Source organism: Hemibagrus wyckioides, linkage group LG03, assembly GCF_019097595.1.
Source record: "Hemibagrus wyckioides isolate EC202008001 linkage group LG03, SWU_Hwy_1.0, whole genome shotgun sequence".
Lineage (NCBI taxonomy): Eukaryota > Metazoa > Chordata > Actinopteri > Siluriformes > Bagridae > Hemibagrus > Hemibagrus wyckioides.
Window position 1 is genome coordinate 6,352,707 of NC_080712.1, and position 26,255 is coordinate 6,378,961.

The 26,255-nt window shown below is 36.2% G+C and overlaps 1 protein-coding gene across 3 annotated transcripts in view; it reads right to left on the reverse strand.

Annotated features, from left to right (window-relative positions):
- The window catches only part of arhgap10 (Rho GTPase activating protein 10), a 94,046-nt gene that overhangs the window by 33,169 nt on the left and 34,622 nt on the right, over nt 1-26,255 (reverse strand). For 2 of the 3 annotated variants that reach the window (XM_058385694.1, XM_058385692.1), the window contains exons 4-17: nt 22,049-22,120; nt 21,851-21,952; nt 20,691-20,801; nt 18,386-18,490; nt 17,588-17,717; nt 16,841-16,947; nt 16,642-16,736; nt 15,231-15,312; nt 15,009-15,048; nt 13,898-13,966; nt 12,552-12,626; nt 5,429-5,513; nt 3,630-3,688; nt 2,823-2,928 (exon numbers count right to left, since the gene is read on the reverse strand). In XM_058385694.1, coding sequence (XP_058241677.1) covers nt 2,823-2,928; nt 3,630-3,688; nt 5,429-5,513; nt 12,552-12,626; nt 13,898-13,966; nt 15,009-15,048; nt 15,231-15,312; nt 16,642-16,736; nt 16,841-16,947; nt 17,588-17,717; nt 18,386-18,490; nt 20,691-20,801; nt 21,851-21,952; nt 22,049-22,120 — 1,238 coding nt within the window. The remainder of the gene's footprint in view (nt 1-2,822; nt 2,929-3,629; nt 3,689-5,428; nt 5,514-12,551; nt 12,627-13,897; nt 13,967-15,008; nt 15,049-15,230; nt 15,313-16,641; nt 16,737-16,840; nt 16,948-17,587; nt 17,718-18,385; nt 18,491-20,690; nt 20,802-21,850; nt 21,953-22,048; nt 22,121-26,255) is intronic. The other variant, XM_058385693.1, reaches the window with a different exon arrangement.

Sequence of the window (26,255 nt, forward strand, 5' to 3'; positions counted from 1 at the left end):
TTGTCCCCTCTTATCTAATCTCATTTCTGCTCACTCATTTTGTCCCCTCTTATCTAATCTCACCTCATCTTGCCTTATCTTATCTCATCTTATCTCATTTTGTCCCCTCTTATCTAATCTCACTTCTGCTCACTCATTTTGTCCCCTCTTATCTAATCTCACCTCATCTTGCCTTATCTTATCTCATTTTGTAGCCTCTTATCTAATCTCACCTCATCTTGCCTTATCTTATCTCATCTTATCTCATTTTGTCCCCTCTTATCTAATCTCACTTCTGCTCACTCATTTTGTCCCCTCTTATCTAATCTCACCTCATCTTGCCTTATCTTATCTCATCTTATCTCATTTTGTCCCCTCTTATCTAATCTCACCTCATCTTGCCTTATCTTATCTCATCTTATCTCATTTTGTAGCCTCTTATCTAATCTCACCTCATCTTGCCTTATCTTATCTCATTTTGTCCCCTCTTATCTAATCTCACTTCTGCTCACTCATTTTGTCCCCTCTTATCTAATCTCACCTCATCTTACGTTCTTGCCTTATCTTCTCATTTTGTCCCCTTTTATCTAATCTCACATTAGTTTACATTCTTGCCTTATCTCATTTTGTCCCCTCTTATCTAATCTCACCTCATCTTGCCTTATCTTATCTCATCTTATCTCATTTTGTCCCCTCTTATCTAATCTAAATTCTGCTCACTCATTTTGTCCCCTCTTATCTAATCTCACCTCATCTTACGTTCTTGCCTTATCTTAACTCATTTTGTCCCCTTTTATCTAATCTCACATTAGTTTACAGTCTTGCCTTATCTCATTTTGTCCCCTCTTATTTAATCTCACCTTAGCTTACATTCTTGCCTTATCTCATTTTATCTAATTTTGACCCCTCTTATCTAATCTCACCTCAGCTCAATTACTTGCATTATCTCATTTTATCTCCTCTTATCTAATCTCACCTCAGATCACTTTCTTTCCTTCTCATTTTATCTCCTCTTATCTAATCTCACCTCAGATCACTTATCTGCCTTATCTCATTTTGTAGCCTCTTATCAAATCTTATCTAATCTCACCTTAGCTCACTTTCTTGCCTTATACCATTTGATCTCTCCTCATCCAGTCTCATTTTATACCATCTTCTCATGTTATCTTTTATCTCGTTGATGCTTGTTTAGTATTAAAACCAGCAGGCTTCGAGTTTCAGCTCTGGGACATTTATCTTAAGTGCTCTGTTGAATTAAGAAGAGGAAAATCTTTTCAGTTCTATCGCTGCTTTTGTTCTTTTGTCTTGCTCCGATGGAGGAGGATTGGGAAAGTGATTACTATTGAACTGAACGCTCTCTCTAAGGTTGATTTAAAAAAATAAATAATTAAATTTATAAATAAATTAAATTAATAAATAAATAGATAAATAAGTAAATAAGTAAATAAATAAATAAATAAATAAATAAATAAATAAATAAATAAATAAAAATAATAAATAAATAAATACGGTTCCTACACTTTCTAGCACTCATGCTTTAAAAAAAAAGCTTTAAGTGTACTAGGACTGTTAAAGATTCGGTGCTAGTCTTCCGGGAATGTTCCGGGTCTCTGGTGTATATTTAGGCTCAACTTGGTATGGGTTTAAGACTTCCTTCCCTCTCATACGTTATTTAATCCGTTGCCTTACGTGTTGTGCCGTGAACGTTGAGGCGTTGCGTTAAACAAGTATGATGTGTTAAATGGGTGACAAGCTATAAAGTCTTTCTATTTATAAAGCCTCGATACTCAGATGTCTAAAGCACATATCTGAGTTATGCTTTCGATGATTAAAAAAAAATAAAATAAATAAATAAAAATAATAAATTAATTAATTAAAATTAAATAAATAAGTAAATAAATAAATAAATAAATCAGTGACACGCCAATTAATCATTGTTCAGATCCGATTTTAAATTATGGCAGAAATGTTGGCTCTTTCTCTCTCGGCTTGTTTTAGAGCCAGCGCTTCTTCTTCTTCTTCTTCAGTGTGACTAAGAGGAAAAATTTAAGAGCGGCTCAGCTGAATTTTATTTCCAGTTCCGTACCCGCTGGCTCCGAGATGAAGCTGCACAGTTACCAGGAGCAATAGAGATTATGTACTTATCATTAATTTCCTGCTATTTACACTCTATTAAAATGTAGGACACTAAAAAGGTGGGAAATCGTTTGAAGAGCTTGCTAACGCTTGGAAATGTCTCATTTTATCAATCAGACAAGCTTTTACGTAACAGCGTGACTACTTTCCTTTCTGAATGCGTGGGCGGGACCAACACACAGCTATTAATCTACAGCACTGGTTATTATTATGGTTTTATTTCCTAATATATATATATATATATATATATATATATATATATATATATATATATTTATATACACACACATTTGTGATGTGTTTGTTCGTGTGTGTGTGTGTATTTGTGTGGTTTTACTTTGCTTTCCTCTGAGCTTCCTGCGTGTGTGTGTGTGCCGTTGCCTTGGCGACTGAGGTAAGGCTACTGAAAGCCAGAGGTCCCTGTGCTATAGAGTGATAGAGTGTGTGTGGCACACTATGTGTGTGTGTGTGTGTGTAGAAAAAAAAACAGAAAGTAATGAAGACTGAGTATGAAAGGAAAGGCTTTAGGGTTAATGACTGCATGGCGACAAGGGATGGCCTTTTTACTCCGAGTGTGAAAAGAAGGGGGGGGGGGCAACATGAGTATAAAAACACACACACACACACGAAGAAAGACAAGCAATGAAAAGAGACCTGGGGGGAAGTGAATAACTGGTGGATATGGTGATGGATGGAGAAACACTCACTTTGCGAGATGCTTGGTGACTAAACTCAACACCTCTCGGTTCCTCTCAGGCAGCCGGTGCACCAGACAGTGAATGGCCTGAACCCGAGACTCCGGACTCGCGCTCTCTGTTCATGAAAAGGAAGGCAAGGTGGGTTTTTTTCTGCCTCATGTATCATGAGCATTATCACTTCTATATTATGGGCATTACTTTTTTTCCTGCTTTTCATCACACAGAACTGTCAAGACCATAAAATTCATTAGAACAAAGCTTATATAATGAACTGCTTCACAAGACAGTTATATGCAGACCATTTTTATATATACGCATCAGTGCGAGTCATTATTTTAGGAAACAAAGCCAAAAAATAAAATAAAATAAAATAAAATAAATTAGTATGAGTAATTATTTTAGGAAACAAAGCAAAAGTAAATAAATAGTAGTAATAATAATAATAATAATAATAATAATATCAGTATGATTATTTTAGGCAATAAAGCCAATAAAATAAATAAATAAATAAATAAATACTATTACTACTATTACTATTAATAATAATAATAATAACAATAAATTAGAATGAGTAATTATTTCAGGAAACAAAGCAATAATAATAATAATAATATTCCATTTAAAGCAAACAAAAACAAATAAATGTTTAGCTTTTATACATTTTCACCTTCTTCTAACAGCTAAACGTTAAGAAAACTTTTTGAGAAGACTTGATTAGAGCTTCTCACTTTTAACCCTTTCAACCACAGGTCCATTCTGAATTTACACGAAAAACAGGCCACATTTTAAATCGCACAAGTAAGTACAGACACTTACTTGCAGGGACGATGAACTCCTTATACAGGGCGTACGTCATTAACGGCTCGGGAAGACTTCTGGAAAAGGAAAGAGCGTGTGAGCAAGATGGAAAAAAATAGGGAGGTTTATTTATTTATTAAGAATTCATGACACTGGCTTTACAAATTGTGAGTCAACTCTCAGAATACTTTGGATATAATTGCAATAAAGAAAACTTATGACTGGGGAAAAATAAAATTATTTATTTTCTTTACATACACATTTACATTTCTGGCATTTGACAGACAACCTTATCCAGAACGACTTACAATTTATCTCAATTTATACAACTGTATAATGTGTATCTATAATATCTATATCTATGTATCTATAATGTGTGTTAGCTGTTGCAAACGCAGATCTCATAGACCATCCATCAATGACGAGGTCACATGACTGGTGTGCTCTCTAGACGTATTAACTCAGCTGAATTAAATAATTACATATTTAATAGGATCCACATGCCCATGCAGCAGTGTATATAACTGCTGCATTGCAGGAGGAGTCGTATAATAAAGTCAAATGTCAGCATTATAGATACAGAATTATAGAGCGTGTCACTGTGATATTTGTGGAAGCAGCGGAAAGCAGAATGAAAACACCGATCATCCAGCTGGAAAAATTTCACCAGGGACGACTGAATGGAAAGAGTTTTGTTATCCCATGACCTGGCGACCTCGGTATCAAAGCACTTCCTGTGTGAAATCTCGTACAGAAGTAGCCAATGACAACACGGCACTGACGGACGGACGAGCCTGGCTGTGAGGTTCTGCTCCTGATCTCTCCACGACAAGCCGGCTAAACTAAACAAAGTACATGAAAACAAAGGGTTCGGATGCTCCTGTGTTCGCTTACCATGAATTACAGAAGTGAAACTTCTCCGAGACGAGATTATCGACTAATGTTGTGTTGGGTACCCCTTTTCCTGCCAAAACAGCCCTGACCCATCATGCCCTGTGCATTCTGACACCTTTCTACCAGAACCAAGATTCAATTCAAGATTCAAAGAACTTTATTAATCCCAGGGATTAAAACCAGCATTAACTTCTTCAGCAATTTGAGCAACAGTAACTCATCTGTTGGATCGGATCACACGGGCCAGCCTTCATCCCTGTCCAGCATACACAGATTAGGCATAACATTATGACCACCTGCCTAATATTGTGTTGGTCCCCCAAAACAGCCCTGACCTGTCCTGCACTGTGTATTCTGACACCTTTCTATCAGAACCAGCATTAATTTCTTCAGCAGTTTGAGCAACAGTAGCTCGTCTGTTGGATCGGATCACACGGGTCAGCCTTTGCTCCCCACTTGCATCAATGAGCCTTGGTCACACATGACCCTGTCGCCGGTTCACCACTGTTCCTTCCTTGGACCACTTTTGATAGATTCTGACCACTGCAGACCGGGAACACCCCACAAGAGCTGCAGTTTTGGAGATGCTCTGATCCAGTGGTCTAGCCATCACAATCTGGCCCTTCATCAAACTCGCTCAAATCCTTACACTTGTCCATTTTTCCTGCTTCTAACATCAACTTTAAGGACAAAATGTTCACTTGCTGCCTAATATATCCCACCCACTAACAGGTGCCATGATGAAGAGCTCACTTCAGTCTTATTCACTTCACATTAAGCCTGATCGGTGTAAAGTCATTTTAAAATAAACGTCATCAAGTAGTAAATGTTTCATTTTCAACCAAATGCAATCATCTTTAAAAAAATGGACTCTAGCACAGAATCTAAAGACAGTAACGTGATGAATCGCGCTGGACTCCTACCTCAGGAACTGTTTCAGAGCGCTAGTGATGGTCTTCACGTCCCAGTCCTCACACATGGCCAAGTCCACTTCAGTATTCTTTTCTTCTGGATCGAAATAAAACAAAGAGAGGCATGAATGGTGCATGAACTAATGGTAACAATATTAACAGTAATAAAACTGCAGTCCGGCTGTTAATCACCTTCATAAATCTGTCATTAAAGGACTAGATAAAAAAAAAAAACGATAAGTAAACATATATATTTTTTCAGATTTTCTCTATTAATTTTTTTTTTGTTTTCAGTTTTCCTGGAAAATGAAATCGGTGTGCACTGAGTAAATAAATAAGTAAATAATTTAATAAATAAAAAAATAATCAAATAAATAATCCAATAAAAAATAAATAAATTTTAAAAACAGACAGACAGACAGACAGACAGACAGACAGACAGACAGATAGACAGACAGACAGACAGACAGATAGATAGATAGATAGATAGATAGATAGATAGATAGATAGATAGATAGATAGATAGATAGATAAAATAAACAGACAGACAGACGAACAGTAGATAGATAGATAGACAGACAGACAGACAGACAGACGAACAGTAGATAGATAGACAGACAGACAGACAGACAGACAGACAGACAGACAGATAGATAAAATAAACAGACAGACAGACGAACAGTAGATAGATAGACAGACAGACAGACAGACAGACAGATAGATAAAATAGACAGACAGACGAACAGTAGATAGACAGACAGACAGACAGACAGACAGATAGATAGATAGATAGATAGATAGATAGATAGATAGATAGATAGATAGATAGATAGATAAAATAAACAGACAGACAGACGAACAGTAGATAGATAGACAGACAGACAGACAGACAGACAGATAGATAAAATAGACAGACAGACGAACAGTAGATAGACAGACAGACAGACAGACAGATAGATAGATAGATAGATAGATAGATAGATAGATAGATAGATAGATAGATAGATAGATAGATAGATAGATAGATAGATAGATAGATAGATAGATAAAATAAACAGACAGACAGATGAACAGTAGATAGATAGACAGACAGACAGACAGACAGACAGATAGATAGATAGATAGATAGATAGATAGATAGATAGATAGATAGATAGATAGATAGATAGATAGATAAAATAAACAGACAGACAGACGAACAGTAGATAGATAGATAGACAGACAGACAGACAGACAGACAAGATAGATAGACAGACAGACAAGATAGATAGACAGACAGATTAGACAGACAGACAGACAGACAGACAGACAGACAGACAGACAGACAGACAGACAGATAGATAGATAGATAGATAGATAGATAGATAGATAGATAGATAGATAGATAGATAAAATAAACAGACAGACAGACGAACAGTAGATAGATAGACAGACAGACAGACAGATTAGATAGATAGACAGAGACAGACAGACAGATAGATAGATAGATAGATAGATAGATAGATAGATAGATAGATAGATAGATAGATAGATAGATAGATAGATAGATAGATAGACAGATAGTGGTGAGCAGATCTCTGATCACATCCTATCAGAAGCATGAGGTCTGATAAAGTTATGAAGTTCGCGCCTCTTTACACCTCAAAGATGTTGAGAAAAGAGTAAAAAATGACAAAAGAACCGAGGTACCAACCCAGTTTAAGCTTAGCGGCAGCTGAGAGAGACATAAAGGGGGAATGAGGAAGGTGTAAGTGTAAATGCGAAAAAAGAATGAAAAAAACATCAGGAAGTGTGAGAAAGTGCGAGAGTCGGAAACGGAAAAGACGGTGACGAAGAAAAACGCAGGTATAATCAGCTGGAAGACTCACAGCTGCACTCTTTCCATGCAGAGCAACACCAACACTAAGTGCTTGCTTCAGCTCTTAAAATGATCATAAAAAAAAACAAAAACGATTTGTTCATTTAACACAATACATTTATACAACAGATCCCAGTCCAGAGGAGTTTAAAGGAGACCTGAAGATTCAGCACCTGTCCAAAATGGCTTTAGTTTTCTCTAAGTGAAGCACTACATGGAGGTGAAGCATTTGTTCTTATTATAAAAGAGTGAGTATTCATTTCCGGACGTGTTTCTGCATCATAGAAGTGAAACATACAGAAGAATAGACTACTTCACTTTAGTAATTAAAAAAAAAAAAAGTACAGGAAAGAAAACTCTCCAGGTGTAAACGTGTGAAAATGCACTTTCTGGGGTGAAACAGACGTGTCATATCGTTTCCAACTTCCGAGCAACTTTGGTTTTAAGTGTCTTTGGTTTCTCGGTACAACACACAGCATCTAACACATGCAAATGAAATGTCAGGAGTGCTTCGCTCCTTATGTTGAGCTAAAGAGTTAAGTTAAAAAAAAAATATATATATATATATATATATATATAAATAAAATAAAAGTCCTGAGGCTCTGTTCAGAGTTGGAAAGTTCAACAGAGATTCAAGAGACGGCTTTATCTCTGCACTAGAAATCAGGGATCTACCCGTGTTACCTTAAATAATTAAAATAAAATAAAATAAAATAAAATAAAATAAAATAAAATACTTATAATATAAAAATAAAAAATAAAAAGTAGTATGAAGAAGATCCTAGTCATAATGATACCTTTTTTTTAACATATATATTTTTTACACAAACGATAGGTGTTATAATCAGTGAGAGCTCAAAAACCATAGAAGTGAGCACGAGTTGTATGCCTTCCAGTATCATGAATAAATAAATAAATACATTTTTAAAAAGGGTCTTTTTTTTCATTATGTTTTTTTTTTTTACTGTCCTGACTAAGCTATTCCACATACCAGATATTTCCATAAAGTCCACAGGACAGAATAACAACCAAATTTTCCACAAAAGAACCAATTCAAAAGTTTTGTGAAGGTTTAGTTTAGTTTTATGTTTATAAGTCCCTTGTTCATCCTTAGCACTTAAACTATGCAGTGTTAAAAAAAAAAAAAAAAAAATCCTCCGGCTCCTGCACTTTATTTGCTTTTCCAGCATCTTTTGTATACTTGACCTCTTTCCAAGTGGCTATATGATGATGTTGAGATCCATCTTTTCACACTGAGGGTCTCGGACAAAAGGTGCAAAAGTTCTCAAGACAACAACATGAGCCAGGGGTGGGAGTGTGTGTAGGGGGCGTGTAAACTTTTGATCAGGATGATTGGTGTAGATTATTACTTTGTTGAAATATTTCATTTTTTTTCATTTAGTACTTTAGAAGCTACACTATATTGGCAAAAGTTTTGGGACACCCCTCCAAGTCTTTGAATTCAGGCATTGGGCTTGGCCCCTTAGTTCCAGTGAAAGGAACTCTTAATGCTTCAGCATACCAAGACATTTCGGACAATTTCACTTTGTGGGAACAGTCTGGGGATGACCCCTTCCTGTTCCAACATGACTACACACCAGTGCATAGAGCAAGTTCCGTAAAGACATGGATGAGTGAGTTTGGTGTGGAGGAACTTGACTGGCCTGTACAGAGTCCTGACCTCAACCTGCCAGAACACCTTTGGGATGAATTAGAGCGGAGACTGAAGTGGAGTTCCTCCACACCAAACTCGCTCATCCATGTCTTTATGCACTGGTGTGCAGTCATGTTGGAACAGGAAGGGGTCATCCCCAAACTGTTCCTACAAAGTTTCCTAGAAGACAAAATAATCACAACATACACCAATCATCCTGTTTAAAAGTTTTCACCCCCTGGATCTTAATGTTTAATGCATCATGTAGCCTTCTTCTTGAGCATCTGCGGATTTTTGTATTAGCCGTCTTTGAGTCTCTCAATGTAAAAAGATGGATCTCAGAATCATACAGTCCTTAATATACCGAAGATGCTGGAAAAGCAAAGAGTGGGAAGGATCTGGAGGATTTTTCTGAAGAGTTTAGGATGAGTGCTTAAAACTAAACAAAATATAAAAACAGCTGTTGATTGTCCAGATCTAAAGGCCGTGTCTGAGTTTATATATGGACTCGGAAGACATGGCTGGCATTGTATCGCAGGCTAGAGTCAATTATAGAAAGGAAAATGGCCGCTGGAGTGGTTAGGACGGTGATGATGGCTGTTAAACTCAAGGGTGGACGGGTTCAGGTCACAGCAGGAACCTGCGGAGCGTGCCGATTCAAGCGAGCGATTAGAATTCAGAGCACAGGGCCACTGGCTGGGGCAACGTCTGCAGGAGAAAGCGAAGAGGCAAGCAAGAAAGAGAATGAAGGGGGGAGAGAGAGAGAGAGAGAGAGAGAGAGAGAGAGAGAGAGAGAGTAGAGAGCAAGGTTAAAGGGGTGGAGAAGAGGAAAAAAAAAGCTGAAAAGTTTGAAAGGAACGTGGAGACTACAAAGACAGCCAGAGCAAGAGGGATGGCTCTGAGCTGAAAAGAGAAAGTGACTGCAGGATAGAGGAAAAATAAGAAAACGAAGGGAAACCAGCAGAGAGCAGGTGGAAATCTGATTGCTAGCCTGCAGCAACAGAGCCAAGTGTCATCGACAAGGACAGGACAGTGGGACAGAGGCACCGAGACAAAGAAGGAGAAAGACACGGCCCAGACGGTAGAGTCGTCTGAATGCCAATGAGACGGAGATGAAATTTTGGCTCCGGGCCCAAAACTTCTCCAAGTCAGAGTTCTTAAGCAGAGTCCGGGGTGAAACGTACAGGAGTATACGCTCTTGTGCTATGAAGTCACCAGGAGGCGTTCCTGCTAGCGGTTGCCATGGTGATAACTTTTTCCGTCGGGTGGCACGAATAGCGTCAACAAATCAGATTTCTCGTGGCTGAAATGAAACATTCTGGAGGGAGATTTCGGTGTGCGTGTATAAATTCGGCATCATGTGGTACGAGATGAAGGATGAGCAGTGTGTGCTCTTTGTCACGGATCACGTGACCTCTTCTGTTGGTAGTCTCTGCTCCGTATCTGTAACCGTTTTCAACTTCACCATGTTTCTGATGTGGACACGCCCACGTCCAGTCATCAGTTTGACTCACTGTGGTCTCTTGTCCACCTACTTGGACATTAACACATAAACCCCTTTTGTTGTGTTCATATCCATCATGTTAACACACACGACTCAGGCAGCCTTACTGTACCTTCTCCTTTATCTAACCTTCCTACCTCAAACTGCGAGTTTTGCACTGGTATATTTGTATAGCACTTTCAACAATGGACATTGTCTCAAAGCAGCTTTATAGAACATAAGGAACAAAAAAACATCCTAGATGTTAGACAAACTCATCCCTAGTGAGCAAGTCTGATATTATACTATATATAATAATATATAGTATTTATACTATATAATACTACACTATTAAGCAGTTTTCTCTAGATTTTCTACAGAGTTAAGCTTAGATTTTTCATTAGAAGAAGCAGCAGCCTTTATTTGTCACATATACATTACAGCACAGTAATATTCTTGAAGTTTGGGGTCAGAGGACAGGGGTACAGAGCCCTGGAGCAGAGAGGGTTAAGGACCTTGCTCAAGGGCCAAACAGCGGCAGCTTGAACCCTGATCCTCCAATCAACAACCCAGAGCCTTAACCACTCGAGCCACCAATGCCCTTATATTTTTATGTTCATATTTTTGTTCTAAGCTGTAACATCTAAACAATAGGTTTTAATACGCTATTGTTTCCATGGTAACAGCGTATACAGGGAGTGGAGGTAATGCAGAATGCAGTATCTAATATATCTAATATACAGATATCTATAGATGTATAAGATATCTAATATCTACAATGTAGAGATAATAATAATAAGCAGATTTTTGTATGTAAAATAATTTATTCATAGAAAGAAAGCAAGCAAGCAAGCAAGCCCAGGGTGATGGAAAGACTTGTTTCTTGCTGCTTTAATGTAAGTTATACCAGGAATATAGAGACACGTGTCTCTCAGATGTTCCACAAAATTAAATCTAACTGTTAAAATATGAAATGTTTCATTTATTAAAAATGATTTAGCAAATCATTGTGGTGTAAGCAAAATATCACATCACCCAGGTGTGGATTATATCCAGAGAACCACAGAGAACCGCCTCGAGTGTGTTTTCCCTTACTCAATGCGAATCTATATTATACATCCTTCATTAGTTATGATAAGGCATTACAGCTTATATTAATGTTCTATTATTCAGCTCCAAAGCGTCCTACATACTAAAGATCGTGTTCAAATGTTCTTGAACTTCACGGCAATGTAATATCATGTGATTGAAATGTAGGTTTAATTAAATATTGTGTTATAAGCAGTGTTCAAAAGACAGGAAGTGGTGATCTGTGTAGTGTGATTTCGGTGAAATCTCTCTGAAGAACTCATTTACTGATTTTGGTTTTTTTTTTGTTTTTTTTTAAAAAAGGAAAGAAATAAAGGAGAAAAGAAAAGAAAAGAAAATGTCTCAAACTGCACTGAGAACTCAATGTGATGTGTAGTGCGATTTCAGTAAAATCTGTCTCTGGTATTGAAAAACTCATTTATAAAATAAAATAAAATAAAATAAAATAAAATAAAATAAAATAAAATAAAATAAAATAAAATAAAATAAAATAAAATAATAAGGGAAGAGAAGGGAAGAGAAGAGAAGAGAAGAGAAGAGAAGAGAAGAGAAGAGAAGAGAAGAGAAGAGAAGAGAAGAGAAGAGAAGAGTCTCAAAGTGCACTGAAAACTCATAATGTGACATGTAGTATGATCTCAGTAAAATCTCTCTGGTACAGAAGAATTGATTTATAAAATAAAATAAAATAAAATAAAGTCTTAGGTGTTATAAGTACTATCCATAATGTGTAATAAAGTCTGATGCATTTTTTTTGGAAATAATTCTAGCTATATATTTAAATAATATCTTAAATCATTTTACAATTCTTTAAAAAGAATAAAGGGATATAAATAGGTCTGGTCATATTTCAGAAGAACTTCACATGGCCTTTCTAGGAAGTGAAACTTAAAAAAAAAAATTTCCCTTAATATTTCATGCCGCCTCTACACATCGCTCTTCATCTTCTTGTGGTATTGCATTATGGGAAACAGCTGAGGAAGTTTGTGTACTGTATGTACTGAATATGTGTGTAGTGTCCAGACGAAGAGAGTGTAAGAGTGTGTTATCTTACCGATCATCAGACTGAGGAGCTTCTGCACCTTGGAGCTGACCCCGACCACTCTGTACAAGCCCTGGTCATTGATCCCTGCACACATCCATCACACACACTGATCAGCACTGAGCTCTGACTAACACACTCCCCTGTGGAAAGATTACGAGTTGTTCGTTTCTCAGCGCCGGCTCAGCGGAGGCTCAGGTGGGTGAGCAGCTCGACCTGAGGGAACTGTGAGCTCGGTCTGCCCTCTAGTGTTCAAACACACAAGTGCACATCACAGTAAAGTGCTCACACTGACGCTGGATTCGGTGCCGAGTTTATTATATTTATTACACACTATCAGGTAAATAACATTGCAATCGACATTAATGTAAAATAAACTTATAGTTTAAAAAAAAAAACAGGAAAACGTGAATAATCCTACATCAAAGTTTAGTGATAGAGATAGTATATCTATTATATTTAGTGATAGAGATAGTAGAGATAAAAAATAAAATTGAAGCAAAATTAAAAATAAAATTGAATGCGACAAGTAATTTATTTCCTATAATTATTATTATTATTAAAAAATGTTAAATCTAAATAATGGTATATTGTCTTAAATATGCCCAAATGACTACATTACCATGTAAATTAAATATTCAATAAATATGAAAAATTAAGTAAGGAATGAATGTTGTATGTTGAATGTTGTAAGAATGAAGTAAAAACTAAAAACTTTATTTGCATTTTATCCATATGTATGTAATTAAATGTATTTTTTTCTAAATAAAAGAAGAAATCTGGTTTAAAAAACAAACTGTGATTTTCATTTTTTTTTAATTAATTTAATGACTGTAAATACCAGCAAAAAAAATCTTTTGGAGGGGTGGGTGGGGGGGATTTTGTTGGCAAAAAAAAATAGATGTTCTATATCTATGAATGCATTTATTTATTTATCTATTTATTTATTTAATTTGAGGAATTTTAGTTTAAAATCAGGTATATCTTACTTTTTGCCACAAATGCAAATACTTTGTACCACAAAAAATATTTATATATTTTTATATATTATCCCTCCTGTATGTTGATTCTGTCAAGTTACACTACATTAGAAACACTCATGTTCCTTGGTCCTTTTTTTGGGTATAAATGCTATAGAGAAGTTAATTTCCTCATGCGTACACCCACTACACACACATCCTCTGAGCAATCCACACACACACACACACATGCACGCACATAAGTTATTTTCCGTCATTGAGGAAGGAGAGCACTGACTCACTGTGGCCAGAGCAGCGTCCCTTGCTTTGGTTGATCATCCTATCATTAGGATAAAGAGGTGAAGTAAACACACATTAGAGCAGTGTTCACAGCTTTACCTCTCGCCTCAATAGCGTTGATCGAATTCCTCACAAAATTCACGCCCACGTCATCCAGCTGTGCATCGACTGCAAGAATAAAGAAGAAAAAAAAAAAAGCTTACATAGAATCCACTTTCTGCGCACTGCTGACCACGCCTGAGGTCACTCTGAACAGGATTCAAATAAAAATCCTAACGGATAAAAACATACATAGGAATACAAAAAGAACAACTTCAATCTTTCTAAGGAACTCCGGGCCGTGACAAATGAACATGAGCTTTACTAATCCTGAAATTCTTTGAAATAATAGTAATTTAAATAAAATGGCTGCATTGCACAATACAAAAAGTTTGCACAACCTCAGAACAAAAATGAAGAAAAATAGCATAATAATGTAAGATATTCGGTGCGTTTGATTTTTTTTTGTTTTTCTTTACACACGTTCCTTCGTTATGTCACAAAAATAGCAAGAAAAAAATTGTGTGATTATATATTATGTGTATAGATATTTATTAAAATAAAAAAAAAAAAACAATAATAAAAAAGAAACAAATAAAAAAATGTTCATGTCCAAATACCAGCCTCAAACCCTCTACATCTTTTTTTATTTTTATTTCATTTTTTCAAAAAACTAGAAAGCAATCTGTTTTTTTTAATTAAAATTATAAATAAAAAAATAAAATAAAATAAATAATAATAATAATAAATTAAGAATCACAGAAAAGTGTATTGTGACAGAATATCGTGGGTGTACTGTACAACAATAAATAAATAAATAATGTATTTTTAATTTTAATATAATTTATAGAATAAAACATTATTATTATTATTAATATTATTATTATTATTATTCATATCTCAGAAGAATGTATTGACAAAATATCATATTTGTACTGTACCACAATTTATAAATAAATAAATAAATAAATAAATAATCTATTTTTAATTTCAATATAAGTAATAGAATAAAAACATATTATTATTATTATGATTATTCATAATATGAATATCTCAGAAAAGTGCATTGCAACAGAATATCATACCACAATTTATAAAGCCATCTATCTTTCTCTCTTGTGATTTTTAGAATAAATTTGATAGCAGAATAAATTCATGAATAGAAACTTACTTCCTCGTTCTTTTGAATAGGTTTTCCCGAGATGGTGATCCTGTAATAAATGAGAAACAGAACTGATTACCGTTGTTTTGTTTAATTAGAGCTTTAGTATCGTACAGAACCAGGATTGTATTTGCTACAAACTGAGGCAGCTGATTATAGGTCACTGATCTGCATGGACTGAACTGGACAGGAAGTCTATATGCACTGCGTGCCATTCTGCGGTTCACTCACCGGCTCTTTGCCTCCCATCGCCTGCATCCAGAATCTCTGGTCATCTTCAGAGAGCGCCTGGACGGTGAGCACGATGCCGGGGCTGAAAACATGAGCGTGTAATAACACGTCAGATTCAACACCTCAAACACAAGAGCTGCACACAATCTAAACACTCGAAGCACAGAATGGTGAAAACTTTCGACTCGGCTGTTTAAAGAACAGCTTTTACAGTTTTTAAATAAAATAAAACTTGCATAAATGCTTGCAACACAACTGTGTTACTCACTGTAGAGTTTACATTCAGGTAATTTCAGTGTCAACATATTCGCCTACATCATAAACCTTTAAAAACTATTTAAATGTTAGTCTAAAAATAAAAAAATTAAAAAAAAACACTAAGAAGGAAAAAAATAAATAAATAAATTTATGTTTTACAATAGAAAAAATCCATCAATTCAAACAACTAGACAGCTACCTGTTATTTAAAAAAAATATATCCCATGATACCAGCAATATCTCAATAATCTATTTGCAATTTTAATATAATTAACAAAATTAAAACAATATTATCAATATCTCAGCAAGGGTATTGTGACAGAATATTATGTTTGTACTGTGATGTAATTTATAAATTAATATATATATATTTTTTTAAAATAATCTATTTGTAAATAGATAAATAAATAAATAAAATTATTTGCACCTTATAATTATTATATTTATATTTTTATATAATTATATTTAATATAATTAATAGAATAACACTATTATTAATATTATTATTATCAATAATAAGAATATCTCAGAAAAGTGTATTGTGACAAAATATTGTTTTCACTATGCCTCAATAACTAACTAACTACCTAACTAACTAAATAATCTACTTTCAATTTTAACATAATTAATAGAATAAAAACACATTATTATTATTATTATTATTATTATTATTATTATTCATAATATAAATATCTCACAAAATCTTGTAGCAGAATATCATGTTTGCACTGTGCCACAATTTATAAATAAAATAAACAAACACATTCATAATTTGCAATTTTAATATAATGAATAGAATAAAACACATTTATTATTAATAATAATAATATTAATGTCTCAGAAAATGTATTGTGACAGAATTTATTAGATTTGTACTATGCTATAATTTATATAACTAGACAGACAGACAGACAGACAGTTAGACAGATAGATCTATTGTATTCATCTTATATAATCACTATATTTATATAAAAAAATATATTTAATAGTATTTTAAAAATATATGCTTAAAATATATGCTAAACAAAATAAATATATACACAAACATGGTTGCCTCTGCAAGGAGGTTAAGACTTAAGATTCGCCTTAGTGTTAAAGCCCCTTTGTTACACAAGACAAAAAAAAAAAAAAAAAAGAGTTGTGTTTTACTGACCGGTCTGTAATCTCGATATCCAGGCAGAATCGACGGTCCAGAGTGTCTGTAGTTTTCCTCACACAGGATTTCAGTGTAACAGACTCGTTTTCACCCTGACGGCATGAACACGTGAGATTAAATGAACCATGACATCATCATGAAAAGTAAAGATAAAGCTGTGTGCTTCTGGAAAAGCGTTTAAATGACGGTCACTCACACACTTGCCGCCGGATTTGGGGTCGTACGTGATCATGTGGAGGATTTTCTGCTCCTTGACGAACGTGCAGTACCTCTTCACCCAGCTGGAGCCGAACGGTGGAGGACCTGCGTGGAATCACAGCCACGTTTAACACGTACCATGGTGTTTATCAATCTATTTAATTATTTTATTATTTATTTATTTTCATTTTTAAACTGCAGAATTATGTAGAAAAATATTCATCTTGAGGTCATGGTGTTGCATTCTTGTATATTTTTCACACTCAGAAATCTATGAACTATAAACAATTAGCCAGACCAAGCACAAAATCTGAAATATATGGAACAAAAATGGGATAAAAATGGGATTTTAAATGGATTTAAAGTTAAGGAGTTACACAGAGAAATCTGCCTCATTACGGCTCTCTATTTACGGAATTTACGGCAATCCTGTGGCATAGCGTGAGCTCCTGTGTGATACTGCTTTCACTCCAGGACGAAAAGAAAGGGAAATGCCAGAGCCCCTTTATTTTATTTATTTATCTTCGGCAGGTTAGTATGTGTTTCAGCTATTTTAAACACACCAGGAAGGAATTTGAAAGCTCTGGTAAAAGTCAAAAATTATTTTTGATCAAGAGAACAAAATTAGTAGCAGATTATACATTCAAAGATGCGTGAGGGATGTGTGTGTGTGTGTGGAGGGGTGTGGTTGGAGAGTTTGTGTTTGTGTTTGTGTGTGTGTGTGTGTGTGTGTGTGTGTGTATACGTTTCTCCTGGACATTGAGGTAGCCCTCGCTGCTGATGCGGCTGGTCTGTCTGTAGTCTTGTGGAGCATCCTTTATCTTCTTCATCAGCTCATACACTTCAGAACGAGTTCCCTCGAAACGGCTCCGTGTCTATACACACACACACACACACCAGACAAACAAATATGAATACACACATTCGTATATACAAATGCAAAGACACACAATGTAGACACACAGATACACATACCTATGTACACACACATAAATAAATACACAATATGTAGAGACACAAACACACACATATATACACACACAAACTCTCTAACCACACCCCTCCACACACACATACATATAAATACACATATATACAGTATGTAGAGGCACAAACACACACATATACACACAATCTTTGGATCACCAGAGAATCTCCAAGCAAGCATACTCATACACACCAACTCTCCAGCCACACCCCTCCACACACACACACACACACACACACACACAGGGTTGATCCTCATTCTTCCTGCTACAAGTTCGACACACACAATGGACGGCTAATGAAAACAAAGCCTCAACGCTTTCTCCTGGAAACTCCAATGCCTCTGATTTTTTTTCACTTCCTGTTTTACTAGCTCCCTTCCTGCGCTGCCATAAACAAGCGTGGGAGCACAACAAACCGCAAACCAGGCCTCGCGTGTGCAGTTATTAACCAAACGGTTAACGGTGGCCATGTGACATTCATGACGCCGCGCTCGTGTGGGAAACATTGCTATGATTACTAGAGTTACTGTAATGAGCTGTAAGGGGCTGCTCACATTCTGGATATTGATCTGCAGCGCTCGCTTGTAATGATCGAAGTCTTTGGCCAACTCATATCCCTGATGGTAGAAGGTGAACATGGTCTGAAAGAACGCCAGCATCTGTGGTGGGGAGAGGGGGAGAGGGAGAGAGAGAGAGAGAGAGAGAGAGAGAGAGAGAGAGAGAGAGAAAGAGAGAAAGAGAGACAGAGAGACAGAGAGAGAGAGAGAGAGATTAGTAATATAGCACACATTCTGTTATAGACATACAGAAAATTTGTTATTTGGGGCAAGATCAAAAGGTTTAAATCCTAAAGTTATACTTTTTTGTTTTTGTTTTACTCTCAATTCTAATAATTATTTATTTATTTTTATTATTTTTTTTTACCAAAATGGAGTTCTCGATTCTGATTTTTATATATATATATTTTTTCAAAAACAGAATTATCGATTCTTATTTTTTAAATTTATTTACCAAAATGAAATTCTCGATTCTCTTTTTTTTTTTTTTAACATAAAGGAATTCCCAATTCTTTCTTATTTATTTAATTATTTATTTATTTATATATACATACATACATACAATAATGGAATCCTCAAATCAATTTATTTTTCAAAAACAGAATTCTCAATTCATATATATATATATTTTTTTTTTCCAAAATGGAACTCTCGATTGTGATTACTTTATTTATTTATTTATTTATTTATTTATTTATTTTTTACAAAAATGGAATTCTCGATTTGAATTGTTTTATTATATTTAAAAAAAAATAGATTTCTCAATTTTTTTTTATTTATGTATTTATTTTTATCAAAAATGGAATTCTTTCTTTCTTTCTAAAAATGGAATTCTCAATTCTGACTGGTCAGCAGGTGTTGATTTATTTTCTAGAAGCATCTCTGTGTAACGGTGTGTAATCGTGAGGTTTTCTATTAAACACGTTTATTTAACACCATGGATGGAGTCTCTAACATCAACGTTTCATAACTGCAATGGCGAAGCTGTATCTTTACGTTTTCGGACACCTTTTGGTTTCTCTACAACATTCCAAGCTGCAGGTCTTATTCAGAGAGTTTGGTGTGGTTGTTCATAACTCATCTAACATGCAAGTGAACTTGTTTCAAAGACCTTCATTTAATCCACAACATTAAACGGATAGAAACTCTCAGCCTTGATTCATTTTAATACATAATACAAAAACAGTTAGATGGTTTAAAAGGAACAAAGCTCTCAGAACATAGTGTTATAGGAAAACAATCAACTTCCAAGCTGCTCACAGTAACTCCGCCTCATCACTTATTCCTTGTTTCCTGAACCTATATGTATATATTCTGTTAGGTGCAAAAAACCTGAAGTGTACCTGACAATCCACTCATTCTGACCTCATACACTCCCACCTGCCACATCAATTCTCACCCAGCTGTCTTCACTAGGCCTTGTGCAACCAACTTGTCTTAAAATTTATCATTACAATGATCAAATGGAAACATTCCCATGTGCTGAAGCGTATAAATATTTCTGACCTGTGCAAGTCCTTTCTTGTTATCCGTCTTATCTATATTTTTCTAAATCATCATTTCTACATGATGTTCTGGTTACTTTCCAACGACATGACATAGTTACTTGGAGCATTAATAAAATGTTTGGATTGTATTATTTTCACTTTGAACAACAGCCAAAAAAGCAGCATACAACAGCATACAAATCCAGATCTGGGTTTCGATTGATTCCTAATGAGGAAGAGACCTTGAAAGATTCTTTGAAAGAGACTTTGGATAAATAGATCTTATAAACTCAGTATGCCAATGCTAACAATTATTTTATGTATTAAACAGTGACATGTTGTACTTTTCATCCATTTGTAGTTACCTACAGGTTCTCTCACCTGATTAAAGATTAATATGACAAAAAAATATATATAGCTTGTCATATTATCAAGCATAAACTCTTCTGTCCTGAAGACATTTATTCAATAACTATTAGTAGATTTTGTAGATGGTCCACTGTACAAGTCTCTGTGTCTGTTGTTACTATAGACTGAAATGAGTGCATTAATATCACTCTGTGATCCTCTGTGATTTACGGCTGAACGAACACTCACAGCAGCTGTAATAGCAATGTAAACCTTCTGACCAATCAGATTCCAGAATTCCACGAGGCAATTATTGGTAATGGTGATTAACATTCTTCTATCACTGGATGTCAGTTGTCATGGCAACAGCATCATGACAGGTAGGACACGTTAATGATATGTCATTCTTATGAATGTTAAACATCATGTCTATGATTGAGGTGAAGTGAGAGGAGGTGTGCGCTCACAGGCTCGACACACTCAAACTTCTTCCTCTCCTGGATTTCCTGCAGCTTGCACACATACTCCAAAGACTCCTCCTGAAAGTGGTGCCTCATTGACTCCACTGCTACATCTGCCTGAGAGAGAGAGATTATTTTATAACACAGATGATAACGGTGCCACTATTACCATTATTAATGATTCTAACAGTTCTTTTCTTCTGTGAGTGAGTGAGTGAGTGAGTGAGTGAGTGAGTGAGGGAGGGAGTAGTTAAATGAGTTGGGTGAGTGAGTAATATGGAGACAGAAAGTATGACTTGCAGAGGTAGAAACAGGAAGACACAGAACAAAAGAGAAACGAGAGAGAGAGAGAGAGAGAGAGAGAGAGAGAGAAGGTAAGAGACAGAGAGAGAGAGAGAGAGAGAGAGAGTCAGATACAGAAATAAAAAGTGTCAATTGCAAGAGTTAGAAAGAGAGACAGACATTCATTCAGAAAGAGAGGCTATAGACAAATGCAGAGAGAGTGTGAATTACAGAGGAAGAGACAGAGAGAAAGAGACAGAACAAATGACTGAGAAAGACTGAGAAACAGATCTGTCTGTGTGTGTGTGTGTGTGTGTGTGCGCGAGACAGAGAAATACATTGCTACGAAAACAAGAGAGAGAAAAGTGGGAGGTGGTGAAGTGTGTAGGAGGAGGAAAAAAAAAAAGTAAAAACGTGTGCAGGTGCAGAATAGCATTTTTGTTGAATCTGCATGCTGATGCTTGTTTCCGTCCAAACAATTTGCTAACAGTGTGTGACGCGTTACTCACACAGACGCTCTTGTACGTCGGATATAAACACGATTACAGCAAGTCATGTTTTCCTAACACTGACACATGAGGTGTCTGGATTTGAGCGTGCTACAGAGTGTATAAACACCACATGCCGTTAAGAGCTCTCATTTACCTCCCAGTCAACCCACAGCTACACAGATTACAGTCCCAGTGTACGCTGTGCTCCAAGTCTAGCACTGAAGGACCATCTGATCACAAGCAAATGTGCGTGTTAAATAAACTCCCAGGGTATCATGATCTCTTCTACAAACAGTTTGCATCATACAGGCTGCATGGGCGTGGTTTGGACACACACTTAAGAAAACACAAAACAAAAAAAAAACTGGTTCTTCTGCTCTTTGTGAGGAGTACCTCTTGCAACTGCGGTTCCTTCTTCTTCGCCGACATGTTTAAGAGCTTCTCCAAAGATGTGTAGTACTTCTCTGTTTCCTTCTCGTATTTCTTCCTCTCTGTCTAAAAACACAGACCAATAACAACATGCTATTTTTAACACCATGATGGAAATGTTGCTGATGTGAGGGAAAAAAAAAAAGGAATTAAATGAAGTACCTTGGCTGAACCCAGCTGCTCCTTCCGAAACTTCTCTAGAGGCTTCATCAGTGTCTCTGTAATGTTCGCCATCTGTAGAAGACGATATGTATTATATATGTGATACCGTAAGTTCTGGAGTAAATAAATACATTTAAATAACTTGAAACAAATCTGCATTCTTGGAAAAACATAGTACTTTTAATTTGCTCTCCATCCACAGCTTTACAATACAGACACATGGCTGCTGAAGTGCACAAATGATTTAAAGGATATAATAATACACTCCCATTGAAAAATGTCATTAAGCACAATTAAAGGCCACAACAAAGGTTCTGTCCTTTAATATGTCTCATATCCTGTATTTTATTTTTCAGCACATTTCCCGGAGCTTATTTGTGCTCTATTCTTCTTAAAACCCAGAAGGTAGGAACTTGACAGAGGAGTGCTGTGTCTGTAGGATACTCTATTCCTGTGTAGATTAAAGTCTTGCAGACACAAACAATACAAACACAAACAGTCGATTGTAATAAAGGTGAAAGAGGTCCGATTGCACTGAAGATATGAAATGTATAGGAATACAATCTGGTCTGTTAATGCAATATTTAGTCAAGATTTTTTTTAATCCCACATCCTACCCAGTAGTAAAGAAATTCTGAGAAATCCCACCCACCCAAGCAGATACTCTTGACCAATTCTGTCCCCTCTCACATGTACCCTTGTCCAATTCTGTCACATGTACTCTTGTCCAATCCTGCATGCATCTGCAGAAACGTTTGACCAATCTTGCCTGCTCACCAAACACTCTTGACCAATCTGGTCCACTCCCCCAGGTACTCTTAATCTACTCCAGATAACACTCTTGCCCTCCTGCAGAATTTCTTGTCAAATCCTGCATGCTTCTGCAGATACTATTGACCAATCTTGCCTGTTCTCCAAACACTCTTGACCAATCCAGGCCACTCCCCTAGATACTCTTGATCAAGTCATTCAACTCTAGCCAACACATTAGTCCAATTCTGCCTGCTTCTGCAAACAGTCAACCAATTCTTTCTCCTCCTGCAGAATTTCTTGTCCAATCCTGCATGTTTCTGCAGACACTTTTGACCAATCTTGCCTGCTTTCCAAATACTTTTGACCAATCTGGTCCGCTCAACCAGGTATTCTTGATCAAGTCCATTTACTCCGGCCAACGCTCTTGTCCAATTCTGTCTGCTCCTGCACACAGTCAATCAATTCTGACATTTTTGACAAACCTTGCAGATACCCGACCAATCCTTTTCTCTTGCAGACACTCTTGCGCAATCCTGTCTGCTCCTGAAAACCCTCTTGCGCAATCCGTTCCACTTCCACAGACACTAGATAAACTCCATCAGTTCCTGCCAATCAGGTTTCACTAGTTCCTTCTGCTCCTGAAAACGTTTGACCAATTTTGCCCCCTCCTGCAGACATTCAAACAATCCTTTCCCTCTTGCAGACACTACTGACCAATGATGCACACTCTTGCAGACACTCTTGACCAATTCCCCCATTCCTGAAGAACATTTTTGACCACTCCCATTTGTTCCTGAAGACATTTGATGTATTCTGTCCACTCCTGCAGACACTCCTGACTAATCTCACTTGCTCTCACTGACACTCTTGGCTAATCCCAAATACTCCATCTGTCCTGTGGATTCTCTTGACCGATCTTGTCCACTACTACAGACACTCTTCATTACTCCTACCAGCTCCTAAAGACACTCTTGACTAATCCCATCTGTGACTGCAGACTCTCTTGATGAATCCCGTCTGCTCCTGAGGACATAACTGACCAATCCCCCTTGCTCCTGCAGACAAACCCATGCAGCAGATTCACTTGATCAATCCCATTCACCAGTGCACACGTCTGACCAATTATTGCACCAACCTACAATACTGGTCTGTTGGTTCTATTGGTCAAAATATAAACAAGACTGCAGTTTAAAACACAATTACGTTGATAAAGCAAGTTGCTGACATTCCCTTTTCGGTCCATTCCAACAGGTTTAATCCACCTATACCCAAGAGAAAACCTCCTTGCAGAGGCAAACTGGTCTTTGTTGGTACTATTGCACAACCAATTACAAACTGACACCTTGCTATTAAACTGGATGATTTCAGTACTAGAAAATATGTTTGTAGCTGTAAGGGGTTTTTACACAGCACATGACAAATCACTCGCAGCTGCAACTCATCTTTTTTATCTGAGCACGTGGAGACATGACCATTCTTGCAATCTCTTAATCATTATACATAATCCATATCCTGACAAAAAAATAGGACTATACACACTCTAAAGATATACTGCGTATTTAGTGCTCACAAGACCAGCATGGTAACCTGGAAGCAAACCAGCATTAATAATCATTAAGACTTTTCCCTCATTAATTCTAATGCCAAGTATAACATTGTAGTCATCCTTTCCACCACTGATCCGTTTTCTTTTTCTGCCTCTCTCTCTGCCTCAGCATGTCCGAGTCGGCACACCCAGTCCGAGCTCTGCTGCTCCATCATACTGCATGACATCACCCCTCTGCTGTGTTGTGATTGGGTGGAGGCCCGGATTTGTCTTCAAAACAAGCCAGCTGGTGTGAGTTTAGTTTTGGGCAGGGCCAGCATTGGCTTTACTCTGTTTACTGAACACCAAAATGACACATTCAGGCCACGAGTACACTGTAACAAAGTCGGGCCAAATCCCAAATCTAATGCAAATCCAACACAGCAATATAAATCCAGAACACACACAGAGACTTAATGAGGGTTATAAAGAACTACAGAGCCATAAAACTTGGCATTTCTGTATAAGCCACAGCCATTACACATGTGACTGTCAAAATGCACTACATCAGTCTAACTAAAACAAGCTGATGTTCTAAAATAATGACACTAATCAGACTCATAAAAGAATTTCAAAAAATGATTGACAATTACATTCCACATTCCTGTGCATTCCTTATATGAACACTGATTAGATAATTTATCAAGAAAATTATACAACAAATAAATTGCACAATGCTTTATTATGCTCACGGTTTTTGATTCTATGAACATCCTGTGCTTTAATTTGTAAAAAAATAAAAATAATAATAATAATAATAAAAAATCAAGAAATAAAAGCAACAAGAACAAGAGGAATGTAAGAAAGTGAGGAGGGAAGAAATAAATCAGGAATAAAAAACCGCAAAAAAGAAAAATATGCAACAAATAATTATGAGAAAAAGAAATCAATAATAAAAAGATTGCCAAAAAAGAAATAAAAAAGAAAGAAATATGTAAGTAATAAATAAAAAATAAATTAATGAATTAAAAATAGCAAAATTATATAATTTTTATTTTTATATTTTTTTAAATAATAATAATAATAATGAATATTATTATACTTGTGTGTGTGTTTGCGTGTGTGTGTCTGCCCCAAACAATACTTGCTTCATGAGAATGCAGCCCCTTGGCAGATCTAACTGACTGCTCATATACACAGTATATATATATATATATATATATATATATACACACACAGTAAAATGCTAATTTCTTCAAATTAAAAAAATAAACATAGGAATCAGCACAGAGGAGACGTGGTTTGTTGCTAACGCTAACACTAACTCAGTCTTTTGCAAGCCTGCATTCAGCAGAGAATCATCCCAGCCTGCAGCGAATAACCAACAGCAAAACAAACCATCCCACTTCCTGTGGAAAGTCAGAGCACCCACTAACATATGAGTGGTGAATGTGTGAGTGTGTGAATGTGTCTCTGTGTGTGAATGTGTCTCTGTGTGTGAATGTGTCTGTCTGTGTGTGTGTGTGTGTGTGTGTGTGTGTCAGACCCATAGAGTAACAAAGTAGCCTGAACTGGAACCTTGATGTAAATGTATAAACATCATAGATCTTTACTAAGCACTTTATCCTGGTCAGGGTTCTGGTAGATCTGGAGTCTGTCCCAGGAATAACGGAAACATAAAAATACACCCTGGATGAGACGGCAGACCTGCACATTTATTTTGTGCTGATTTATGATGGTTCTTCCACTTTGTTCTCTCAGGTTCTGAAAACTTCATGGATTTAAATGGGACTTGTTTTTCCTGATCTGAAAATATGAAATTTCCCAATTTCTTAACTTACACCCCCAGGGCAATACTTTATAGAGGCACCTTTGGCATCTGCCAGTCTTCTTTACAAGGTTGGCAAACATGATCCCTCATTCCTCTAT